This window comes from Orcinus orca, chromosome 7, assembly GCF_937001465.1.
Source record: "Orcinus orca chromosome 7, mOrcOrc1.1, whole genome shotgun sequence".
Lineage (NCBI taxonomy): Eukaryota > Metazoa > Chordata > Mammalia > Artiodactyla > Delphinidae > Orcinus > Orcinus orca.
This window is the reverse complement of record NC_064565.1, coordinates 55,909,074-55,931,039: the sequence shown is the minus strand read 5'-3', so window position 1 is coordinate 55,931,039 and position 21,966 is coordinate 55,909,074. Positions and strand designations below refer to the sequence as shown.

The 21,966-nt window shown below is 37.0% G+C and overlaps 1 protein-coding gene across 2 annotated transcripts in view; it reads right to left on the bottom strand.

The window, feature by feature from the left end:
- Positions 1-482: 482 nt before the first annotated feature.
- XIRP2 (xin actin binding repeat containing 2) overlaps positions 483-21,966 on the bottom strand; it is a 45,996-nt gene continuing 24,512 nt past the window's right edge. Inside the window, exons 3-8 of one of the 2 annotated variants that reach the window (XM_004267258.3) lie at positions 20,667-20,777; positions 20,225-20,297; positions 19,141-19,271; positions 9,115-18,478; positions 6,886-7,019; positions 2,224-2,361 (exon numbers count right to left, since the gene is read on the bottom strand). In XM_004267258.3, the coding sequence (XP_004267306.1) occupies positions 6,925-7,019; positions 9,115-18,478; positions 19,141-19,271; positions 20,225-20,297; positions 20,667-20,777 (9,774 nt within the window). In that variant the 3' untranslated portion in view covers positions 2,224-2,361; positions 6,886-6,924. Of the gene's footprint in view, positions 2,362-6,885; positions 7,020-9,114; positions 18,479-19,140; positions 19,272-20,224; positions 20,298-20,666; positions 20,778-21,966 lie in introns of both variants that reach the window. The other variant, XM_049712291.1, reaches the window with a different exon arrangement.

Sequence of the window (21,966 nt, the reverse complement as noted above, 5' to 3'; positions counted from 1 at the left end):
TTAGGATAAGAAAAAAATCTGACAAAATGTAGTGATATCGCTTGTATGTTTATCAATTGCATATAGTAAGCAATTAAAAATGCAATTGGCATAATTCATTTAAGTAACTTCTAAAACCTTTCCAGTTCATTTGATTTCTGAGTATGGACTCCACATTAATTTGAAGAAAACTGATATTTTTCATTACATGTTTATAGACATGTTCCATGATAGTTTAATGTAGGTAATTAATTAAAGAACCACAGTACCGTTTGTATCTTTACAGAAAGAGCAAAAAGGAGAAAGAATATTTTATATTTTCTAACAATACTGTGGCTTTGATTTAGTATTTAATTTTTCCAGGAGCGTGTGTGTGTGTGTGTGTGTGTGCGTGCGTGTGTGTGTATTAAATATTTGGCCCAAGACAAATACTTCCTAAATCATGGAAAACATACATACTTAGAATGACAATATGTATGGAAAAAAGAAACACAAGTGTTTTGGTTTGCACCCCAGGTGGTTTAATTTTATTTCAGCAGAAATTATAGAGGAAGTTTAAGAACAGTGATAAATGTCAGCAGTATAGAATGTCACCAGTGATGTTATCTGGCATGTTGAAAAACAGAGCAATATACTTAGGTGCCGTTTGACAGGAAAACAGAGCCATGTTGTTTCATCTCTTCGTTCCATTCAGATTTAAACCAATTATGAAAAACAACGTATAGTGTAATACAAGGAATATTCCATTGTGATAGACATGAGATTTCTGAACGTTTACAAGTTCAACAAAAGGTTATCAGAATCCCCAAAGTCCTATTTCAGGGCATTGATATTTCTCGATGCCTGAGTGCAGACTGCAAGTGGCCAGAGATGTTTCACTCAGTGTCACTGTAGCACCTGTTCCTTTTAATTTGTTCTTCCACCGTGAGTTGTTCAAACTGGACCTCCACTGCGGGAAATGGAGGCTCAGCTGTAAATTCACTGGTTGAAGCGTCAAAACTTGTGTTTCCATTAATACGTGCTGCTCCTATTGTTTCACCATGCCAATGTCTGATGTCCTTCTCCAATTCTCTTAGATATAAACATGGCATATTTTTAATTTGATCTACAGAATCTATTAAATTACTCTTAAAAATGTTCTCATTCTTCGTGGAAAAAGCAGCAATTTTCACAGTGTTAGACAAGAAGAACTGTAGGTTTTTGTTATTTGAGTGGTTTCCTTTGATATTTAAGATATTTGTATCAGAAGAGGGCATTGACCTTTTCCCCTTTACTATGATCCTGTCATTGAGGCCTGACTTGGGGACAGACTGCATAGGACTGCCAGCAGTAGCTCTGTCAGTCTGTTTATCAAGAGCCATAGCCAGTACATTCCCCGAGTAAGTCTTTTCAGATTCAAATACACCAAGTAACTCTGAGATTCTAGAAGCATTTTCTAAGTTTTCAGTTTGATACTCATTTGCAGTGTAGTGCGCTTCACTTGACAGTGGCAATAGATTAGGAAATTCTAAAATAGATGTCTTCTGCCTGCAATTATTCAGATATGACGCTGCTACATAATTGTTATTATTATTCTTATTCAAATTCTCTTTACGACTTTCTGGCACCACCTCATCATCAGTGTTAGTAACCTGTGAAACTTCTGTACCATCAGGTTCATTAGTTTTTTCATTTTTCTCCTTCTCAGCACTCTGCACAACCACATTACTGTTGTCATGAAGATCCATTTCACTTTTCCTCTTATTCTTTGTATCTCTGGGCTCATTCAGCTTATCTTGCACATTCTTATTTCCTTCCTTCTTCTCATCTTTTCTTGCTTCATACATTTCCATTTCTTTGATTCCTGTAACATCCACTTTCTGACACATGTGGATGGGCTGCAGACACTGTTGCAGGAAAGGAATGTTATCTTGTTCTTGTCCTTTATTTTCCACAGTTTTCATGTGTTGTATCTGCGACTCACTTTTAAATTCAGCAGATGTAGAGGTTGTCATTTCCGGTGGCCATTTAGGTTTACTCATTTTGAGCTCCTCCTCAAGGGGGAAGGTTTTCTTAGGCATCTCCCTGGAAGGGGGCCAAATGATTTTTAATTTTCCCCTCTCCCCACATTTTCTCAAGTCATCCCTTTGCCCTTCACTGTTACCAGCACCTAAATGTTTATTAAGCTCTCCAAGCATGGGGGTATTTTCTGCATTGTTTTTACACATATTTGGTTCTTCATTGGGAGTAAAGTCAACTGAGCTGCTTTGATTTTTGCAATTCCATCGATCTTTATGCTGTTTGTGTCCAAAACCTTCATCATAATTTCCTTTAGATTTGAAAAGTTGTTTAAAGTGAGGTTTACAATATATTTGTCCATGAAGCGATGCATAATTTCCCAAACTGCCAAAAAGAAAAAAAAATTTTAACATTCTAAATATACACTGCAAATTCATAAGGAATTAGGGAATTGATTATTTCAAGAATGAGTCAGAGATTCAGCACAATTAACTTACTGGCAATAGGAATGTGCTTATTAATTGAACATTCCTGTTAGATAATAGTCATCACTAATGCCCTACATGATACTTGTCTCGGAGTATTTAGAATTTCATGCTGTATGTCAGGTATTGGTATAATAGGTATTATAGTGTAATGCATATGTAGTTATAGATGGTGTAAAATGATAGGACTAAGTCTTTGCTAACTCAGTGAATTGTGTGAGGGGTTTCAGTTTTCAATAAATCCTGAATAGCATACATGCAAAAATCAACTATTTGAGCTTCCTTGTTAACTGGATTTTGAATGAATTGGAAAGCTTGCCTATGCAATTTTTTATCTTGTCTCTTTGGAGAGATTAACAAATAGAATGCCTGTTAAAATTAAAATCAAATTTAGTCAAAGGCAGCAGCAGCATTTTTTGAATATTTCTGAACCTCCACATAAAAACAGGAAGCAAAACTTAAAACCCATGGATAAAATTACAACAAAACTAAGTGACAAGGTATCCTCACCAACCCCAAAATACAAGGAGGCAAGGACAAACCAACAATAGCTACAAGACTAGCATAATAGTTACATCTGTATGGGTGACAGTAGAGGGAGAAATGAAGGTGTCTAATGGACCTGACAATATGAGACCACAAAATAGGCAATCAATATTTCCTGGAAAGTGTCACATGCCAATCAGAGAGCAGCAGCTGAAATTGGGAGGGGTTTTGCCCGTTTCAATAGCCAGTGAGTGCAAAGGCCCTGTGGTAGGAAAGACTGAAGAGGCTAGTGAAATCAAACTCAAAACTGACCCACTGAGATCCCCTCTTAGAACAAGACTCTACCTTGAGAAAAACAATTATGGGGGTGGAATCAAAATTGAGTTGGATAATGATGACAGAAATGAAAAGAAGGTCCCAATCAACATGGGGGAGAGGATCCAAGGCAGGAAATCCAAGAAGTCAAGCCACCATACTTTTTTGAACAGTATATGAAAACCAGGAGAGGCAGTTCTGTGAAGGTGGGAAAACCATCCTGAATTTTGCTTCCTTCCAAGATTTGTATAAACTAATTCCATATAAAAATGAGCAACAGGAAAGTATCAAGGCCAAATAGTATATGAAGTTATTATAAGAAATGAAAGAATAAAGAGCGTTATAATATCATTGCAGACAATGAAAACATGCTAGAAAAATGTGTTCTCAAAACATCAAAAATTTAACCTAATATTTCAAAATGAGCTAAAAGACATTAAGAAAATGATAAAAGACCTGAAAGAACAGCATGAATTGTAATTAGAAAAAGTCAGAAACAAGGTATCAGATACCAGGAAGAAAATAGAAGTAAAAGGAAAAAAATCAAGTATGTCAGCAATTAAAACTAAATTAAAAGACATACAAGAGCAAATCCATAGAAAGCATCTTAAGAAAAACAGGAAAATCAAAAGCTGAAAATTTATAATCATAAATGAAAAAGGAGATAAGGATTTGAGAGATAATAGGAGCTCCTGAAGAAGAAAATAATGAAACAAGTTAAATATTAAAAAGCTATAATATAAGGAACTTTCCCAATATAAAAAAGTATGAAACTACATATTGAAAGAGCACACTAAATAACTGACACTATTGATCCAGAATAACCAATACCACGAAGTATTCTAATAAAATGACTAGGTTTAAGAAAAAATCCTTTGTGTATCTAAAAAGAAGAAAAGACCGTATTACTAATAAGGGCAAGAAAATTAGATTATTATCAGACCTTTCCAACACTTCATGCCAGAAAAAAAAGAAATAATGCTTATAAGATACTCAATGAAAGAAAATGTAAGCCAAAAATTTTACTTTCTGCAAAACTTACCTTCCATTGTAATGATCACAAATTGTTATCAATATGTAAGAACTCAAGGAATAAAGTTTCTATGAGCCTTTTCAGAGGACTCTACTTGAAAATAAGCTTGAACAACCAGAATGACTATGGAAATGTCAACATAAGGACAGTTCACAAGCATTAAATAAATTGTTATCTATAAACTGAGATGAAATGAGGGCAAAGAGGGAGATAATATGACATGCATTGGCTACATACTATGACACCAAAGACATAGTAGGACAATTTTAAAAAATGGGGTGTGGGTGATCAGAGGGGCAAATGCAATTTTTTAATGCTTTGATAATCAAATCAGTGGTGCTGATAATTTTGTGATTCCAAAACTTGTTGTCCAAATGAATATGGGAGAGTCTAATTCTGTTATCTCCTTTTCCTTTGAGAACCGGAAGCCCTGAAGTGGAAGAAAGGAGGTCCAGATGTAATAGAGAAGAGGCTAAGCAAAAGGAATGCAATTTTGAATTCAATTTGGAAATATCACTATGAATTCATGATATATTTTTTCTTTATACATAAATATTTACTAGCTCTTAACACTAAAAAAGCTTAGAAATAGTGATCAACCCAGTAGAAAGAGCATCAAGATTGTAGTCTTGAAATATCACTTCTCACTAAAGGAAATCAAGGCTTGGAGAAATAACTGGTTCCAGTAAATGGAACAGTAAATGCACAAGAGGAACATGGGACATCTAGTCCTATCAGATAATGAGGAAGCTATCACAGATTACTAAGGTCCTGTCAAAAGGACTCAGGAGACAACTTGAAGTGGCTTCCACTGGCCAGGGATAGAATAACTGGAGTTTCAGTAATGATGATAATTGCATCTGATTGAAACCAGTCGAATATGTGTAACTCTGTGAGTTTATAAAGACATTAAAATATTTTAAAAGTGGTTATCTCTAGGTGGTAAGAAACCATTACATTAAATTGTTAAATAAATAACTGATACATTGACAAAACTGGTAAATAAAGGGAAAGAATTATGTACTTATTCTGCCTTTCCTTTATCAGTTGTACCCCTGTGTAACCAAATAGCAAATGAGGGGAAGCATCTTCCATAAAAGTATTCTCATCATGAAAAAGGAAGAACAAAATTAGAGTATCAGCATTTTGCAAACATCAATTAATGGATATAGGTATTAAGCTTCAATATCTGCTATGATCACAAAATGAGAAAAGCAGACTCCCTATGTTCTTTCAGAAGGAATCTAATCTTAGTTTAAACTAGAACCTAGATTCAGCTGACAGTCTGTTGAAAATACAAAGGATAAAGGAGCATGTGAACTGCACTGTGAGTGTGCAATCAGCAATTCCAGACTGTGGAAAACTCTACCAGTCAAATATCCTGGGTCCTTCACAAATAGATTGTAAGAAATGAAAGTAATGGATGGAAAGTCTATAGATTAAAAAGACGTGAAAGACATATCAGAGTTTTAAAAACGGACAAAACTAGAGTATAGAATCTCGGAAAGCACATTTGGATAAATAAAACTATAAAAATGCAAGGAAACAATTACTACAAAGGATACCATTTACTCACATGCAAGAGACAGGTTGTGTTTGGGTGGGGCCCAGGGAGGAAGGAGCTTCTGGAATGACTAGCAATGTCGTATTTCTTGACCTTGACAGTGGTTACAATATGTTTACTTTATAATAATTTAGTGAGCCACATACTTGCTTTGTTTTTTTTGTATTTGTGGGGTTTTATATCATGATTTTTTAAAATAGCAGTCATTGAATAAATATTTTTGTGTCCTTATTGTATATCTGTGTTCACTAGGTGTTGGCAAGACAAACTTTAATACATTTCCTACAGCCAGTGACAACTACATTAGATTATATTAAGAATGGGGCAAGCACAGGGGATGCTGTGATCCACACAGGGGAGTTAAAGCAGGTTTCGTCAAAGACATAAAGTCTCAGTTGAGATCTGAAGAATGAGTGGTTATTAGCTGGGTGGAGAGCTGGGAGAGAGGCATGGGAAAACTCCTCCAAGGAGCAGCAATAATATTTGGACAGCTAGATGTGAGAGAGAAAAATAATGATTTTGAGGAACTGAAAGAAATTCATGAAAAGTAACATGCAACAGGAGGAAGGGGTGTTGGGAGATGAGAAGGGACAAGATCTTGACGTGCCTTTTAATTCATATTTAGATGTTAATTTTGGGGAGAGGGGAAGCCATTATATGTTTTAAACTGAGAAGGGCTCTCAGATTTGCATTCTAGAAAGATCATTCCCCCTGCACTATGGAGCATGCCACTGGGGCAGGTTGGTGGTGGTGAGAGTAACACTTGATTCTTCTTATTTATGTGATCTCCATGCTGGGGCAAAAGGGACCCTTCTGGACTTGATTAAGAAAGCAAAATGTCAAAAGGAAAAAGGTCACAGCCATCCTGAGCAACACATAACAGAACATGATCACATTCCTGTTTGGTGTTGTTTTAACTGATGGCAACAGGATCTGGAAAAGTTGACATCTTTCTAGAGACATGATGTTATAAGTATAGTGCAGACTGTTCAAATATTTGTGCCCCAGACCACAAAACATTTTACCTCAGTTTACTGTTGCAATGGTGGCAGCGGAAACAGGATTTATGAAAACTCTGCCTGTCTGCTACTAGGCACTCCATTGGATAAACCGTCTTCTGACAAAGTATACATATTTCCTTGTCTTGGAGTTGCAGTTTCTAAAAATAAAAATTTATAAAAGCTTATGTAATATTGTCTTCAGTCACATCGTTAAAACAAAACAAACAGCAACAGCATATTAACTGGCCATGCAGTTAGAGTAGAAAGCGCTAACACTACTGCCCTGGCTCCTCCGGATGCAGGACATCCCACCATCAGGTTTAAGGTCCTGGTACAATCAACCTTATTCTAGTGTCTCTATTATTTATACATCGTAAAAGTGGATTTTATTATTTAAGGAAATAATACATGAGTATAACGTGTTCATTAACTTTAATACATTCAAAAGAAAATATATAGGGAACTCAGCCGTGAGGAGCCCTGAGAGCACTTATCATTCTAAATAACTCGGCATTCCATATATATAAAGGTTTACACCTAACTTGGTCCAAAGTGTTTGTTTTTAAAGCATTCTGAAGAGATTTTCCCAAAACATATACATATCTTTTTCAGCTGATACTGTGTTTGTTTAGATATTTTCTTGATGGCTTAGTGTTGACTCTCTAACACCAGTTCTTAACTTTAAGATGAGCCTCCTAAGTACACTGAAATGTTCAGGGCCATTTGTCCTCAATCTAAACGGCTTAAGATTTTATGCCTCGGGGGATTCTTATATCTGCCTCTTATGATTTTCCTCCCTGTACCTACAGTCACATGCTGCTGCTCGCATGTGAATGCCAGCTCCTATGAATAATAGTAGTTATATTACTAACCAGTGTTTGTATAATGGTTCAAAACTGACACAGAACTTTCACCGGAGTATTGTTTTGATCTTCACAACAATCCTGTGAGAATAAGTAAGCTTTCATAGTAGTTATATACAAGAGCATATAGGCTCAATGTTCTTTATATAAAAAAAAATACATACACTTTAATGCTTCGATGCTCAATTTTGGCTACTGAGAAATCCCCTTTGTTGATTTTGTTCTACTAGGAGACACACTTCTATATTTAATACCATTTTCCTTGTGTTTTTTGTTTGTAGTTATCTTAGAAACTGAGCATTTGAAATTAATTAGACAGCTTTGCTTAATTATGCCAGAAGCAAGTACATTAAGAAATCATATTAACCTGATAAACTAGACACGTATCTTGCAAATATCATAGAGGCAGAATTATTAGTTTCAGCAGTTTTTATTTTTAAACTTGCTATTTCAGTCTGTCCAAAAGAATGCACTACATTAATTATGTCAAGTCTTTTTATTGTGAGGTTTCATTAATTGTAAAAAGCAGGAAAATATAAAGAAATGAGCTGTTCTCTGACGTGAAAAAATTTGTACTAAGTTCATATGTTTTAAATCTCCCTCCTTCCAAATATAATCATATTTTAAAATTATTGTCCATGTTCATCTGTGAATGAGGCCAATTGAGCTATAATTTGGGGTTTAAAAAAGGTGAAAAAATCATTTATAGAAAAAAAAACAGTGGCAGTAGAGAAAGCTAATTCCATCCAACTCAGTAACAATAATTTATATACAAAAGGTCTAATTCCATACCTACACTTTTGTCAGAGATCCCAATCAATAAAAATCCTTAAAACACATATGAAGAGTGTAAATTGTTTCTTGGATTATTAACAGGCTGTGTTGAATTCAAGCTCAAACACCACTTACGTCTGACAGTTAAAAATCTGTCAACAGTAGGTCAAGGAATATTATTTAATATTGTCTGTAACAAGTGGTTGAAATAATAACTTTTCATAAGACATATTCATAATGTGCTAATGGTATACAATGATTAATAAATATATAGTTCCATATAATAGTTAATACTATCACAATAACAATTATTATTATACCTGCTGCTTTATCCAAAGCCTTATTTACGTTGACAAACACAGGTCTCAATAATCTATATAGTAGTATTTGTTACTCTCACAAAGTGCTGGTGAATCATATTAAATTCCTTTGTAAAGAGAAAGTAGTAAAAGCAAGCATTGTAAAGGGAAGGATATCAACAACCAGGGAAAGCTGTTAGTTTTAGGTTATGCTGTTAGTACTTTCCAGGTACTCTTTTATCTGCAAATCGTCTTAGTTATGGAACAGGTGCCTTTAAATGGGTTAATCTTACTTCACTCTTTGCAAGCTCATTTACCACTCATAAATGCAGATTCCTCTTGGAAGGTGGTTTTCATCTCAGTTGCAGAAGCATCTGAGGTTGCATATCCCAGGTTTTTAAAAACTCTTTCACTCTCCTGCCACGTCTGTTGAAAATTCCTCCTGAGTTCTGTAGGTGAATCAGAAACATCTAAAATATGGCCAGCGATGACATCCTCATAGGTTGGTGGGGCGTGCTTGAAGTCAAAGCCAGATCTGCCAGCTTCTGAGCCTTGTGATGAAGAGACCATCATCCTCGACCCAACAGCTTGACTCTCAAATGCATCCACACCTGAGAAAAGTTCACTTAGAGATCTTGTTTCAGAGCAGATGCTGGGCGGCTTAACAGGCATCGTTTCTTGCAGCTCTCTAGGATGACTGTGAGAAAAGCCGGTAAAGCTAGCGCTTTCTAAAGATGATAATCCAAATTCCTCCTTACAAAATGTACGACTTTCTTGTTTTATATTATGGTTTGCTTCTCCATTTGCATAAACTCTTCTATTTGACTTTGCGTCAAAACCTAGGCCATCCTCAAATCCCCTGAACCAGCTGTTTATTTCATTTTCATGGTCATTCATGACATTTTCAGCCACTTGAGCAGTCCGGTTGGCGGTTTCATACCTCTGCACGTGCTCTGATAGGTGAGGTTTTTCGACTTGGCGGATGATTTCGACTGCGTCAAAACTCACAGTATCTGGCACTCTGCGCTTAGTGGAATTTACTCCATCTTTGTGAACGTAAGTCGCCCTTTTCCCTACTTTCCTTTCTTCCTCTTGAGCTTCCATGGATTCTCTGAAGGAACCACTATCAGCGTGATTTACACTTATAGGTATTGTGATTGTAGGTGGAGAGTCCCTACCACGAGCCTCTATCTTAATTTGACGACGAAGTGTTGCAGGAGATGTGATGATCTCAGTCCTCTTCTCTACAATGGGCACCGGGGTTACGGATGAACCTGGGATGGTCCCCCTGGATAACTTCGCAGTGGTGTCTTTGAGTTTGACAAGCTGTTCAGAGTGACTCTTGGGTGGAGACGGGGAGGTATTTGCTCTGAGAATTCTAGGTGGTTGTGACACAAGTCTTGGTGATGGTTCAGCAAAACTGTCCTTTTCAGGGGACTGGGAAAGCTTATCCTTAGCAGAGGTTTCTGTTGGCCGTGCAGTAGACTCGATTGTTATGAAAGTTGGTGACGGCGGGCGTGTTTTTAAAGAGGGAGGAGAAGTCTTGGCATCAACTAGTTTAATTTCCTGATGGGTTTTCACATGATGCTGAGCAGTTGCTTCTTGATGAGTTGCTACTTGGTGGTGCTCTGTTTTTTCTACAATTGTATTTTCTTTCTGCTCAGTGTTTTTATTATAGCTGACATCAGCATTAGACACTTTAGATAATGTTTCATTAACACTAGTAGCTTTATTTCTCTGCTTTCCTGCTTTAGAGGATATCATGGCTGTTTGAATTATATTTTCACAGGACACAAGCATATCCTCTGCCTGAGTTTTAATGTGCATTATTTCTTCTTTGATTTTTTCTATGTTATTCTCCATAGCAATGCGAAGTCCATATTCTCTTTTTTCTTCACTTAATAGCCATAGTGGAATAATATTTAAGAGCATCTGAAATGTTTTAATGCCATTTTTATCTGGCTCTGCTTCAAACTCTTTTACCCTAGACAAAATCTGTTGTAGTTCTTCACGTTTTCTCAAGAATTCCAATATATTTACCGCACATTTTCCATCTTCCTGCTGGGATTCTCTCACAGAGGAAAATAAAGATTTGTCCTGTGTCATCTCTTGCTTTGAATCTTTAGTGTTAGAAAAGACTTGTTTCTGTTGTATGCCCTTGACGCCAAGACATTTTTCGTCCTGCAGATTATTACATGGCTGGGGCAACTTTTTATGTTCACCTTGACTTTCAGAAGTCTGTATATATGTTTGGTGAAAATTCTGAGTCTGTGAATCAAGATGTGCATCAGTAACCTTTTGTTTGACTACCTTCTGGGCTGATTTATTCAAATGTTCTTGTTTTCTTTCAACTACTAGTTTTTCTTTCTTTGGACCAATCATTGGTGGTCCCTGAATTGTTTCTTCACTTCCTGGAAGTTTCCCACTCTCAGATTCTCTAAATTCTTTTTGCTTCTCATGAAATATATTGAGCTTACTTTCATGGCTTTTCTCTGTGGATTCTGTAGGCAGTTTTACTGTTACTGTCTTCTCCTTCGTTGGTAACTGATAATATTTTTCAGCCACCAATTGCTTATTGCTACATTCAGTCCTTGCTTCTGTTTTCTCGGTTTCCTGGTACTGTTGTTTGGTAATGGTTTGAACATCAACTTCAGCTTGCTTTTCATGGCTTTCAGAGCTGTGGCTTGTTTCATTTAACTTACGGTCTAGAGTTGGAAGCTTGATGGTTTTAACTTTGAAACTGGGGGAAACTGGTTTGCTTTGGGGCAAGTGCAACTGCTCCAGATACTTCTTCTGTTGTGTTTGCTGTGTCCTACATTCTTGGTGACTCTGTTTAATTTCACTAGCTGATTTAGATTGGATCATGTCCCTTGAGCTCTGCAAAACTTCCTTTTTCACGGTATCTTTGTCTTCTGAGGCTGTTGGAACACGTTGGAGCCTCTTGGCAGTGAATGTCACTGCTGGTGTTGTGGAAAGCTGGTTATCGGTACACACTCCTAGTACTTGAGAAAGACTTCGAGAGACTGGGTTGGTTTGGGCCACAGTGACCCCTGAATCCATTCCAGCTAGGGGGACCTCCTCCTTTGTTTTTTGTAACAGCACTTCCTTTTTCAACTCTGATACGTTTTGATTTTGGCTTTCTGTTTTGACTAGGTTGTAGCAAGAACTCTCCTGTTTTTTCTGTTTTTCAAGTTCTTCTCTTTGTTGTCTGTATTTTTCTTCAGCTATCATTAAAGGCGTCTTAAATTTTCTCATGTAAGGTTTTGGACTTTGCTGTCCTGAACCTGCTGGAAATGAATGAGATTTTACGAGAGGTGCTATCAGTTTTTCCTTGGGTGGTGAAGTTTCTGGAACTGTCTGTGAGAGAGACCTTGTAGAGTCCATAGATAATTGTTTTCTTTTATCAAGACTTTTTCTAGATACGTTCTGCTTTGTCTCTATGTGTTCACTGCTACTTGCCATTATTACTCTTTTCTGATCCTTTGACGGAGTAATTTTACATTCCATATCTGGTGGTGAATTTTCCAATTCAACTTTTGGGGAACTATGATTCTTCTTATCTGCTATCTGCTTGGGAAATTTGGGTTTGGGGAGTGTGGGAGGTGGCAAACGTCCTCCAGATTTTCCTGTTATGATTTTAGCCTGAGAGCTTGAGGCTTCTTCTTGGGAATATTGTATGAATGCTCCACTGTGCTTTTCTTGAACAGAAGAGGAGAGGAGATGTGCTGGTTTTAGAGATGGAGCTGGCGGAGGGGGAGGTGGTGGAAACATTGCTAGACATTCTCTTTCAAACTTCTCATCTTCTGGTGGTGGAGGAAGAGGGAGGCCTGGGAAATTCTCAAATTCAGCCTTTATCTTCTCTGTGGACAGTGAGGGAAGAAACACATTTTTTTCAGGCAACATCATGAAAGGAGGTGGAGGAGGAAGAGGAAATTCAATTTCAGCTGATGAATTGGAAGGTAGAGGAGGAGGTGGAGATGGAGGTGGAAGAGGGAACTCACTTTCTTTTGCATTATTTTCAGGGTTACAGTTGATTGGATTAAAGGACATTTCCATTGCCATTTTTAAGTCTTTGGAAGTATTTGTCTTCATTAGAAAGTCCTGGCTTTTCAGATGAATATCAGTCTGCTTTTTGTCAGTTGCCTTAAATTTATTGTGGCTTTTTTGGGCGACTTTCACTTCTGTTACATTTGACATGTCTTGATCCACAGGCAAAGTCTGCCACACTGGTTGAGTGGTCACGTTCTTTTTCTTTATATCTTTATTAGAATATTGCATTTCTTGCTTTAACAGAGTCTGCTTCTGAAAGTCCTCTGAAACTTCACATGTTTCTCCAGCCATCTTGTTGACTGGACCCTGGGTTAAACTGGGCTTAGAGCTTTGTGTATCTGTTGATGTTTTAGTGTTTTTGGTATTTTTAGGACTCTTGTCAGGTAAAGCCTCAATCTTCTGGTGGTCATTCCTCACTTCACAAGTTTCAGTCTGTTGCTTTCCAATTGTTTTATCAATAGATTGGGTAAAGACAGCATCCTTCTTCTGTTCTCTCACTGTCTCTGATTCCTTGGTTTTTAGATGTTCCCTAACTGACACAGTTGAAGTCAGTTGTCCACTCACATGTTCATCTCTAAGATGTTGCTCTGTTGTGTTATCAGTCCAGATACCCATTCTGTCTCCTGATTCCAACACATTTTTAATAGCTTTGTGCTGTGAATTAGATAGCCTTCTAAGGTTTTTCTCAAGAGCATCATTGTTTTGTTCACGATCTATGACAATCTTTACGGTGCCCTTGGGGGCTTTTGGAAGATGAACCTCAGTTCTTTCTTCTCTTAAATCCCCATGACAAGATTTGCCTCTAGTTTGATTAAGAATTTCTGTTCCCCCCTGCCACCTGGCTGCTGGCTCAAATGGTCCTGGTCTTGGCTGAAGAACGCTTTTTTTGTCCCTCTGGACAGCCACCTGATGATTCTCGGTTTTCTGCTCTTCCTCAGATCCTACCATCACAGATTGCACATCTTCTTTGATTACACTTTTTTTATTTACCTCTTTGAAAGCTCTTTGTGCTTCTTTTAGGTTCCTTAATGATGCTTCAAGGTCATCTCGGATAAGCTCCTTTTTCAGGATTTCCATCCTTGTGTTTGCAGTCTTTTCAAGGCATTCAGTAGCTTTCTTTATATCCCCAGGGACGACATCAGGCTGTTTAGATTCTTTCCATTTTTGGTTTGATTCCTTAAGTGACTTGAGTGTGGCCAGCATGTCACCTTTTATAATTTCTTCTGTTTTAGCCACTGTTTTCTGACTTATGGCCTGGCTCAGGGAATTTAGGGTTGACTTCAAATCACCTTTTATGATTTCTTCTTTGGGTAACTTACAAGATGTACTCTGAGGCTCTGTCAGAAAAACCTTAACTGTATTATGCACATCTCCTGGGATGATGTCAGTTTCATTAACAGTACGTTCAACCTGAGATTGCCTTTTCTTTAATAACAGTTTTGTACCTTCTACATTGCCACCAATTACATCTTCCTCTTTTTCTTGTTTCCTAGCTGTTAGTGTTTCATCTGACCATGTCTGGAGCTGTCTGAGATAATCCAAAGCTCCAGTTTCTATGCATGTTGTAAAAAACTGAACATTTCCCCTCTCAGAGGCATCGATTTTAGCCCTTTCAGATATTTTATTGTTTGATATGGAAGATAGCAAATTATGAATGGTACGTTTTACATCACCCCCTATTACTTCTTCACGCTTAATTGTGTCACCAGCATTTTCATGAAGAAGACAATAGATAGTCATGTGAACATCTCCTCTTTCATCTTCCTGAATCAAAATGCCTTTCTTTACAGATCCTTCCTCGGAGAACAGGTTTTTTATTGCTTGTTGGACATCACCACTCACTATCTCTTCTTTTTCAGCATGAAATTCTGTTGATCTGTTTAATAATTGAGTTTTGGTCAAATTAACGTTTCCCTTCTCTTCTTCACTAACCAAAATCTCTCTTTTCTTACAGTCTCTTTTGGAAAGTAGCTTCACCATTATACTTCTGAGGTCAACCCTGACGATTTCTTCTTTCTGTATCTCAGGAGAAGCTTGATTCAGGAGCTTGTATTTTGCCATTCGAACATCCCCAACTTCGTCAGCTTCAATGATGATTCCAGGAGCCTCAATAACTTTTTGAGAGTAGAGTTCTTCTAAGGTTTCTTTAATGCTCTTGCCAATAACTTCCACCTTTTCTACCCTATTTTCAGTAAATTCATGAAGGGGTGTAGTTTCAAAGAGCCATGTAGTTGTCTTGACATCAGAAGGAGGGATTTCTTCCTTGGTGATTTTTGTGATGCTTTCATCTGCTTCCTTAATAGAATCTAAAGTTTGGTTTTCAAAAAGCCATACTGCCTGCTTCACATCACCTTTCTGCATATCTTCCTGGGTGACTGTTTTGATATTTTCATATCCTGACCCTTCTCCTCTCAGCTCATCTAGAGTGTGGGTCTCAAATAGCCAAGTAGATGTTTTAACATTGCCCTTTTGTATTTCATTGACACTTACTGTTCTTATATAAGTCTTCTTATCCAAATTTTCAGACTCAAAGAATTGTTTACTTGTCTTTACATCCCCACCTTGAATATAGTCTACAGTGGGCACAATACCATGTGGCTCTTTTGCAATCTGATCCAGTGGCTGGGTTTCAAATCTGTATCTGACAGAACTAACATCTCCCTTCTGAATGTCTTCTTGTGTGACAGATTTAATAACATACACAGTCTCTGATTCATTAATGGAGTCTAATGGTTTCGTTTCAAAAAGCCACCTTGTCCCTCGTACATCTCCATGAATTACCTCTTCCTTTTTAACTGTTGTCACTTCATGATAACACCCTTCTCCATCTTGAATTGCATAGAGTGGCTGGGTTTCAAAGAGCATTCTGTAGCTTTTTACGTCACCCTTTATTGCTTCTTCAGTAATTGTTTCCTTGGTGCTAATATAGTCAGATTCTTCTTTAATCTCGTCTAAAGAAAAAGTCTCAAAAATAAAGCACCCCTTTCTTACATCTCCACCTTGTATGTCTGTCACTGTCTTAACTAATTTATCACCTTCTTGGCTTTCTTTTATCATATCAATTGGTTGGTTTTCAAAAAGCCACCTGCAGTTTAAAACATTGCCTTTCTGAATATCTTCAGTCTTTAGGGTTTTGATCTTTTTCAAAACTTCCTCTGAACTGGAACTTATAGAATCTAAGGACTGACTTTCAAATTTATGCCGCAGGCTGGAGACATCCCCAGCTTGGATATCCATTTCCACGGCCTTGATTTCCTTTCCTTCTTCTCCTTTTATGCTGTCCAAATTTTCTGTCTCAAAAAGAAAGCATGCTGTACGAACATCCCCACCATGGATTTCCTCCTGTTTTACAGTTTGCAATTTGACTGTTGCTTCGGAGTCATCTTTTATGGAATCAAGTGACTGAGTTTCAAAGAGCCAAGTACAGGCTTTGACATCTCCCTTATGAATTTCTTCACTGCCAGTCATTAATGAAACTTTTTCATAAAGAGACTCCATTGGCTGGGTTTCAAAAAGCCATCTACAGGTTTTGACATCCCCTTTAATAATATCTGTAGCTTGTTCAGTTTTACTTTCTACTTCTTCCATATTACTAAAATATTTAATCGCATCAAGAGGTTGGGTTTCAAACAGCCATTTAGCAGATTTCACGTTCCCAGTCTGTATTTCTTGAGCAGATATTCCTCTAATTATCTGAAATTTATGAATGCTTTCATCAAACTGGTCAATGGGCCTTGTTTCAAAAAGCCACCTACAGCTTCTCACATCCCCTCTTAGGATTTCTTCTTGCTGGACTGTCTTTACTTGATGATATTTTCCAAGGTGATCTTGAATGGCATACAATGGTGTTGTTTCAAAGAGTGATTTATTTAACTCCACAGCACCTCTTGTGACTCCTTCCACCTCTATTTTATCCGATGCATCAAATTTAATTAAGTTGTTTGATTCAAAGATACGTGTGTAATTCCTTACATCTCCTCTGTCAACCTCTTCAAGTTTCACTGTTCGTATGTACTCTTTTTTATCTTCTCTAATCTCTTCCAGAGGTTGGGTTTCAAAAATCCATTTCTGGTGCCTAACATCCCCCTTTTCTTCTTCAGAAGTAGTAATTTTTTGAAGTTTTCCAACATCAGGGCTATCTTTTAAAGCCTTTATTGGAAGTGTTTCAAATAAATGCTTAGTAGTTTGTACATCACCCCCTATTATCTCTTCAGACCTTAGAGGGTCTGCATCAGGAACTTCTTTTAGAATATCTAATGGCTGTGTTTCAAACATCCAACACTTTCTAGAGACATCTGTACCTATTACTGTTTCCTTTTCAATGATGACCTCTTCTGACTCTTCTTTGATTTTCTCCAAAGGTTGGGTTTCAAATAACCACTTTGCCCTACTCACCCCACCTTTGACATTTTCTTCCATGGATATTCCTCTGATGACTTTAATTTCCGTTATATCCTTGTTAATTGTGTCTAAGGGCTGTGTTTCAAACATCCAACGTGCTCTTCTCACATCTCCCTTTTCAACATCTTCTCTGTGAACGGTTTTAATTTCTAGCATTTGACCTGAACCATCTCTAATAACATATAATGGTTGAGTTTCAAAACATTTTATACTTCTCTTAACATTTCCCTTAATTTCTTTGAGCTCAGACCTGAGTTGCAGTAGGTGCACCTCATCTACTGAGTGAAGGTGTCTAAGTTGATCCAGATGTTGAGTTTCAAACATGTATCTCACAGTCTTGACATCCCCCCTGGTTATGTCCTTTATGGCAGTTACTACTGATTCTTCTTGACTTTGATGCATTTTATGCATTGAGTCTAATGGCTTTGTTTCAAACATCCACCGTGCTGTGCAGACATCTCCTCTGGCTAGCTCAGGAATTTTCTCAGCATTTTCTTCAGTGACAGACGAATGATCCCCCAGAGTATCGATGGGTTGGGTTTCAAACATCCATGTTGTATATCTCACATCACCACCAGCAATGATTTCTCGATCAGTGATGCCCTTGGAGATGTTATCTTCATCTGGAGAGCCATTGTTAATGGAATCTAATGGCTGATTCTCAAAGATCCATCTCATGGACTGCACTTCCCCCTTCAGAATTTCATCCCACTCCAAGTGTTCTCTTTCCGAGTTCAGACATTTTTGAGAACTGTCATTCGTATTTTCAAAAACATACCGGGCTTGCTGCACATCTGCTGAAACTGAGCTCCCCAGGTTCACTTGACGAGAAACAATCTCAGAAACCTCACTGATATAATCTTTTTCTAAGTTTTTTCTTAACTCAGGATGGATGTGTTTATATAAACGGTTTAATTCATACAAATTTCTTTGCTTGGAATATAATTCTTTGGGGACTGGTGGTATTCTAGGAGGGCTGGGGAGTTCAGGGGACTGGGAAAATGCTGTCACATCTATTGGAGTTTGAAGTATGTCAGGTGGGGGAGGAGGAAATTCTTCTGCCTTTTCCGAAGAAGTGGCATTAACTTGTGCCAGAGTCGAGGAAGTGGCACTGTGGTCACTGTATCTTGTGGTTGATGTTTCCTTCCTCTGGCTGGTTGAAGTGGAAGAAGTGGAAGAGGTACCCACAATTGATGATGGCTTTAAAGTCTCTTCATATTCATTTTCAATCTTTAAGGGAGAGAAAATCAAATCTTATAAAGATGAGTGTAGTGGTAGAGACTTTTTAGGCACTGCCATTCACCTGTCCACCTGCTATGACATCTGCACTGGGAACAACAGGTGGTATACTCCATTTAGAGACCTACTTAGGAGCAACAGTCAGTATTTGTTACTATCTGCCCTATAATCTGTTTGCACTTTTTAGAGTTATATTCCCTATTCAATACATCAACGACTCAGTATTTTAACATTTACACGTAATCTTGATTATTTTTCCTCCTTTACGTAATGTGCTATGCAGAGTAATCTAGAGGGAAACAATAAAAGTCTAAAAGGACTTTTGAGGGTTGTTTTGTTTTCCTTGGAATTTTAAACAGAACAGAGTAAGTAGCTGACATTTTAAAATTGGCTTTATTACTTTAATGTTAGTTATTAAACTTTAGTGCATACATAATTTTTTCTTCCCTAATTTCCTCTAGCGAGAAAAGTTTTCTTTCTACTGCTTTTCTCATATAGAATAATATTCTTCTTACGGAACAGAATAAGCACTGGCTCTGAATATTTTTTGTTGTTGTTGAAAAACCACCTCAAAAATTCAATAATTTGAAAATGTTATGTAATTACATCTGGTTTTACACTTAATATGTCTCTGTGCAGAGAAATTATCTTACCTTAATCTGCTTGGTTGGAGTCGTCTCTTTGTCAGAATAAAGGACCTTTTCCTGGGCAGACTTTTCAAATTGTTCTTTTAAAAACTTAGTTGAAACCTTTGGAATCTCTTCATCCTCAGGTGTATCTATGACTACAAACAGAAAACAACACCAGGGATATTATGTAACTAATAAACATGATGTTTGAGAAGACATTAAAATGCTATGGAAAACTTCTCATAATGTAAGTTAAGTAACAATATTCAGGATATAAATGTATACATATGGCAGTATTTCATTATGTAAGTTAGTATATGTCAAGAAATATAGGAGGAAAAATGGTGGTGATTATCTCTGGATGGAAAGTCATAAGTAATGAAAGTGCTGTTTATTTTAATTTTATGTAGTTTCCAAATTTTCTACAAGCATGTTTTGCTGTTATGCTCAAAAATAATAATAAAAGTTATAAAACAAGAAAAGAACAGTAGAAGAACAGAAAAGGAAGATATACTTCTTTAAGCAAAACTAAAATAAAACCAAACTCAGATATAGTCAAATAACATTTGGGTCACAGTTGGCTTAAATCTACCCTTTTAGCACTTTGGGACAGCAAAACTTCTCATTCCACTTTTATAGGCAAGACACCCTGTACCCATCTTATGCAAACTTGCGCAGGTTTGTCTGTAGTCTAATCTCTTATCTGTGGGTTGGAGAATTAGACTTAAACGTGCTTAAATTTGTTATTAAAAGTAATACAATCTAGATAACTTTTCTGTTCCCAGGGAGCTTGATAACATCAAGTTTCATTCTGGATCCCTAAGCAAAATGCAATTCAGAGGTGGCTGGCTTATCACCTTCTAGGCGTTTTGGATGAATACATCATAGGGTTGAAGGGCAATGAACTATTTTAGAAGCTTATTGCATCTCGTACCACAGGCAGAACCTAATTATATATAGAAATACTATTCTGTCCCCTTTGGGATCATAAGTCATAGTTACTAACTTTATTTAGTGGGAAGGTTTGTGCTTTGGAAGTCCTCCATTCAAACACAGAAACATCAATAGGAAAAAGATATATTGGGGTGAAATAATACCAGATTCTTACCTGTTTCTTGAACATATTGATGGAGTGGAGAAGCTTGATTTATTTCCACAGTGTGTTTTTCAAGATGAGAGACCTGTGTTTAAAGATAATTTTAAATAAATAATTGTTTTTAAGAAGTCAATTATTTCAGTATTGCACACATATTCTTCATTGCACCATGATTTTCTTCCAAGACTTCAGTGCACATTGATTACACTTTGGTCATTTATTTTAATGCATGGGTTCATGTTATAACAGAACAAATATGAATTGACACCTAAAGTGCACTTATATTTTTAGGGTGCTCATTTTATTTTTCAAAGAATATCAACCCCAAAGTACGGAAAGAGACACTGATGTGTATTGATATTAAATACAATAAAATCAACTGTTTATAACAAGGTCAGAATTTCCACACAGTTCTGCAAACTGTGTGGAAAGTATTGTCTTTCTAAATAGTTACCATTTCTGTTCCAAGAACATCAATTTTGTGTGCTTTGGAAGTTTCTTGTTCATTTCTTTCCATTTCCTGGCTGTGTCCTGCAATGTCGACCTGGCTGCTACGGATTACCTCCTGAAAATGAATGGATGAATGAATGAATGGACAATGCTTTAAGAAAATTCTGAGAATTTTAACTTTTATTTTATTAATGCAATTTCAGTGACAGACGCTTCTGAAAAAAAACCTGTTTCCTCAGTATATTAGTTTACTTGGCTGTTGTAGCAATTACCACAAAGTTAATATCTTACACTTCTGTAGGTCAGAAGCCCTGAATGGGTCTTACTGGGTATTGGCAGATGTAAGAAGGCATGCATTTCTTTCTGCAGGCTCTAGGAGAGAATCCATTCTCTTGCCTCTTGCAGTTCTAGAGACTGCCCACTTTCATTGGCTTATGGCCCCGCTCCTCTATCAAGCTGAACTTTTTCTCACTCTGCGACCTCTCTGATTTTCTCTTGGGATCCCCTCTTTCACTTTTAAGGACCACTGTGATTACACTGGACTAATCCAGAGTATTCAGGATTATCTCCCTGTCAAAAAGTCAGCTACTTAGCAGCTCTAATTTCATCTGCAACCTTAATTCTTCTTTGCCATGTAACTTAACATATTCACGAATCCTGAGGATTAAGACATAGATATCTTCAGGAGCCATTATTCTGCCTACTACCCTTAGAAAGCAACAAATGTTAATGAGGCAACTCACACCCAATATGACAAAGATGAATCTCAAAAAGAAAATGAAAACCCTTGATGAAAAAGAAATATATTTTGTTGTTTATAAGCCAGAGTTTCATTCTACAGAAAGATATTCCCATCTTCAAGGTGGCCTTCTGGTTTGATGACACATCCAGAGTTCAATCGAAGACTATAACCATTAAATATAACCAATATAAATAGGCCATATTATGCTAGTGTGTCTCTATCTTCACACATGGCGCTACTTTTGATTTTGGTTAAGTTAGCACAGTGATCCTGGCTGAATTGGAGGGTTGAAACTCCTATTAATTTTGGTGATCCAGCCCTGCTGTTACTACAGAATGTGATCTGACACAAGTATATGATTGATTGATTGACTGATATGGTGAAGCAGCTGGCATACTGCTAAAAAATCTTAACATCAAAAAATAAGGCCATAGACAGATGACTCTCCAAGAACACACCTATTTGATTGCCTTTGAGGTTGGGATTTCACTTTACCCTTGATATCTGCATGACGAACAAATACTGTTTTTGAGATGGGATTTAAAAATTTTTGTCTTAGTAG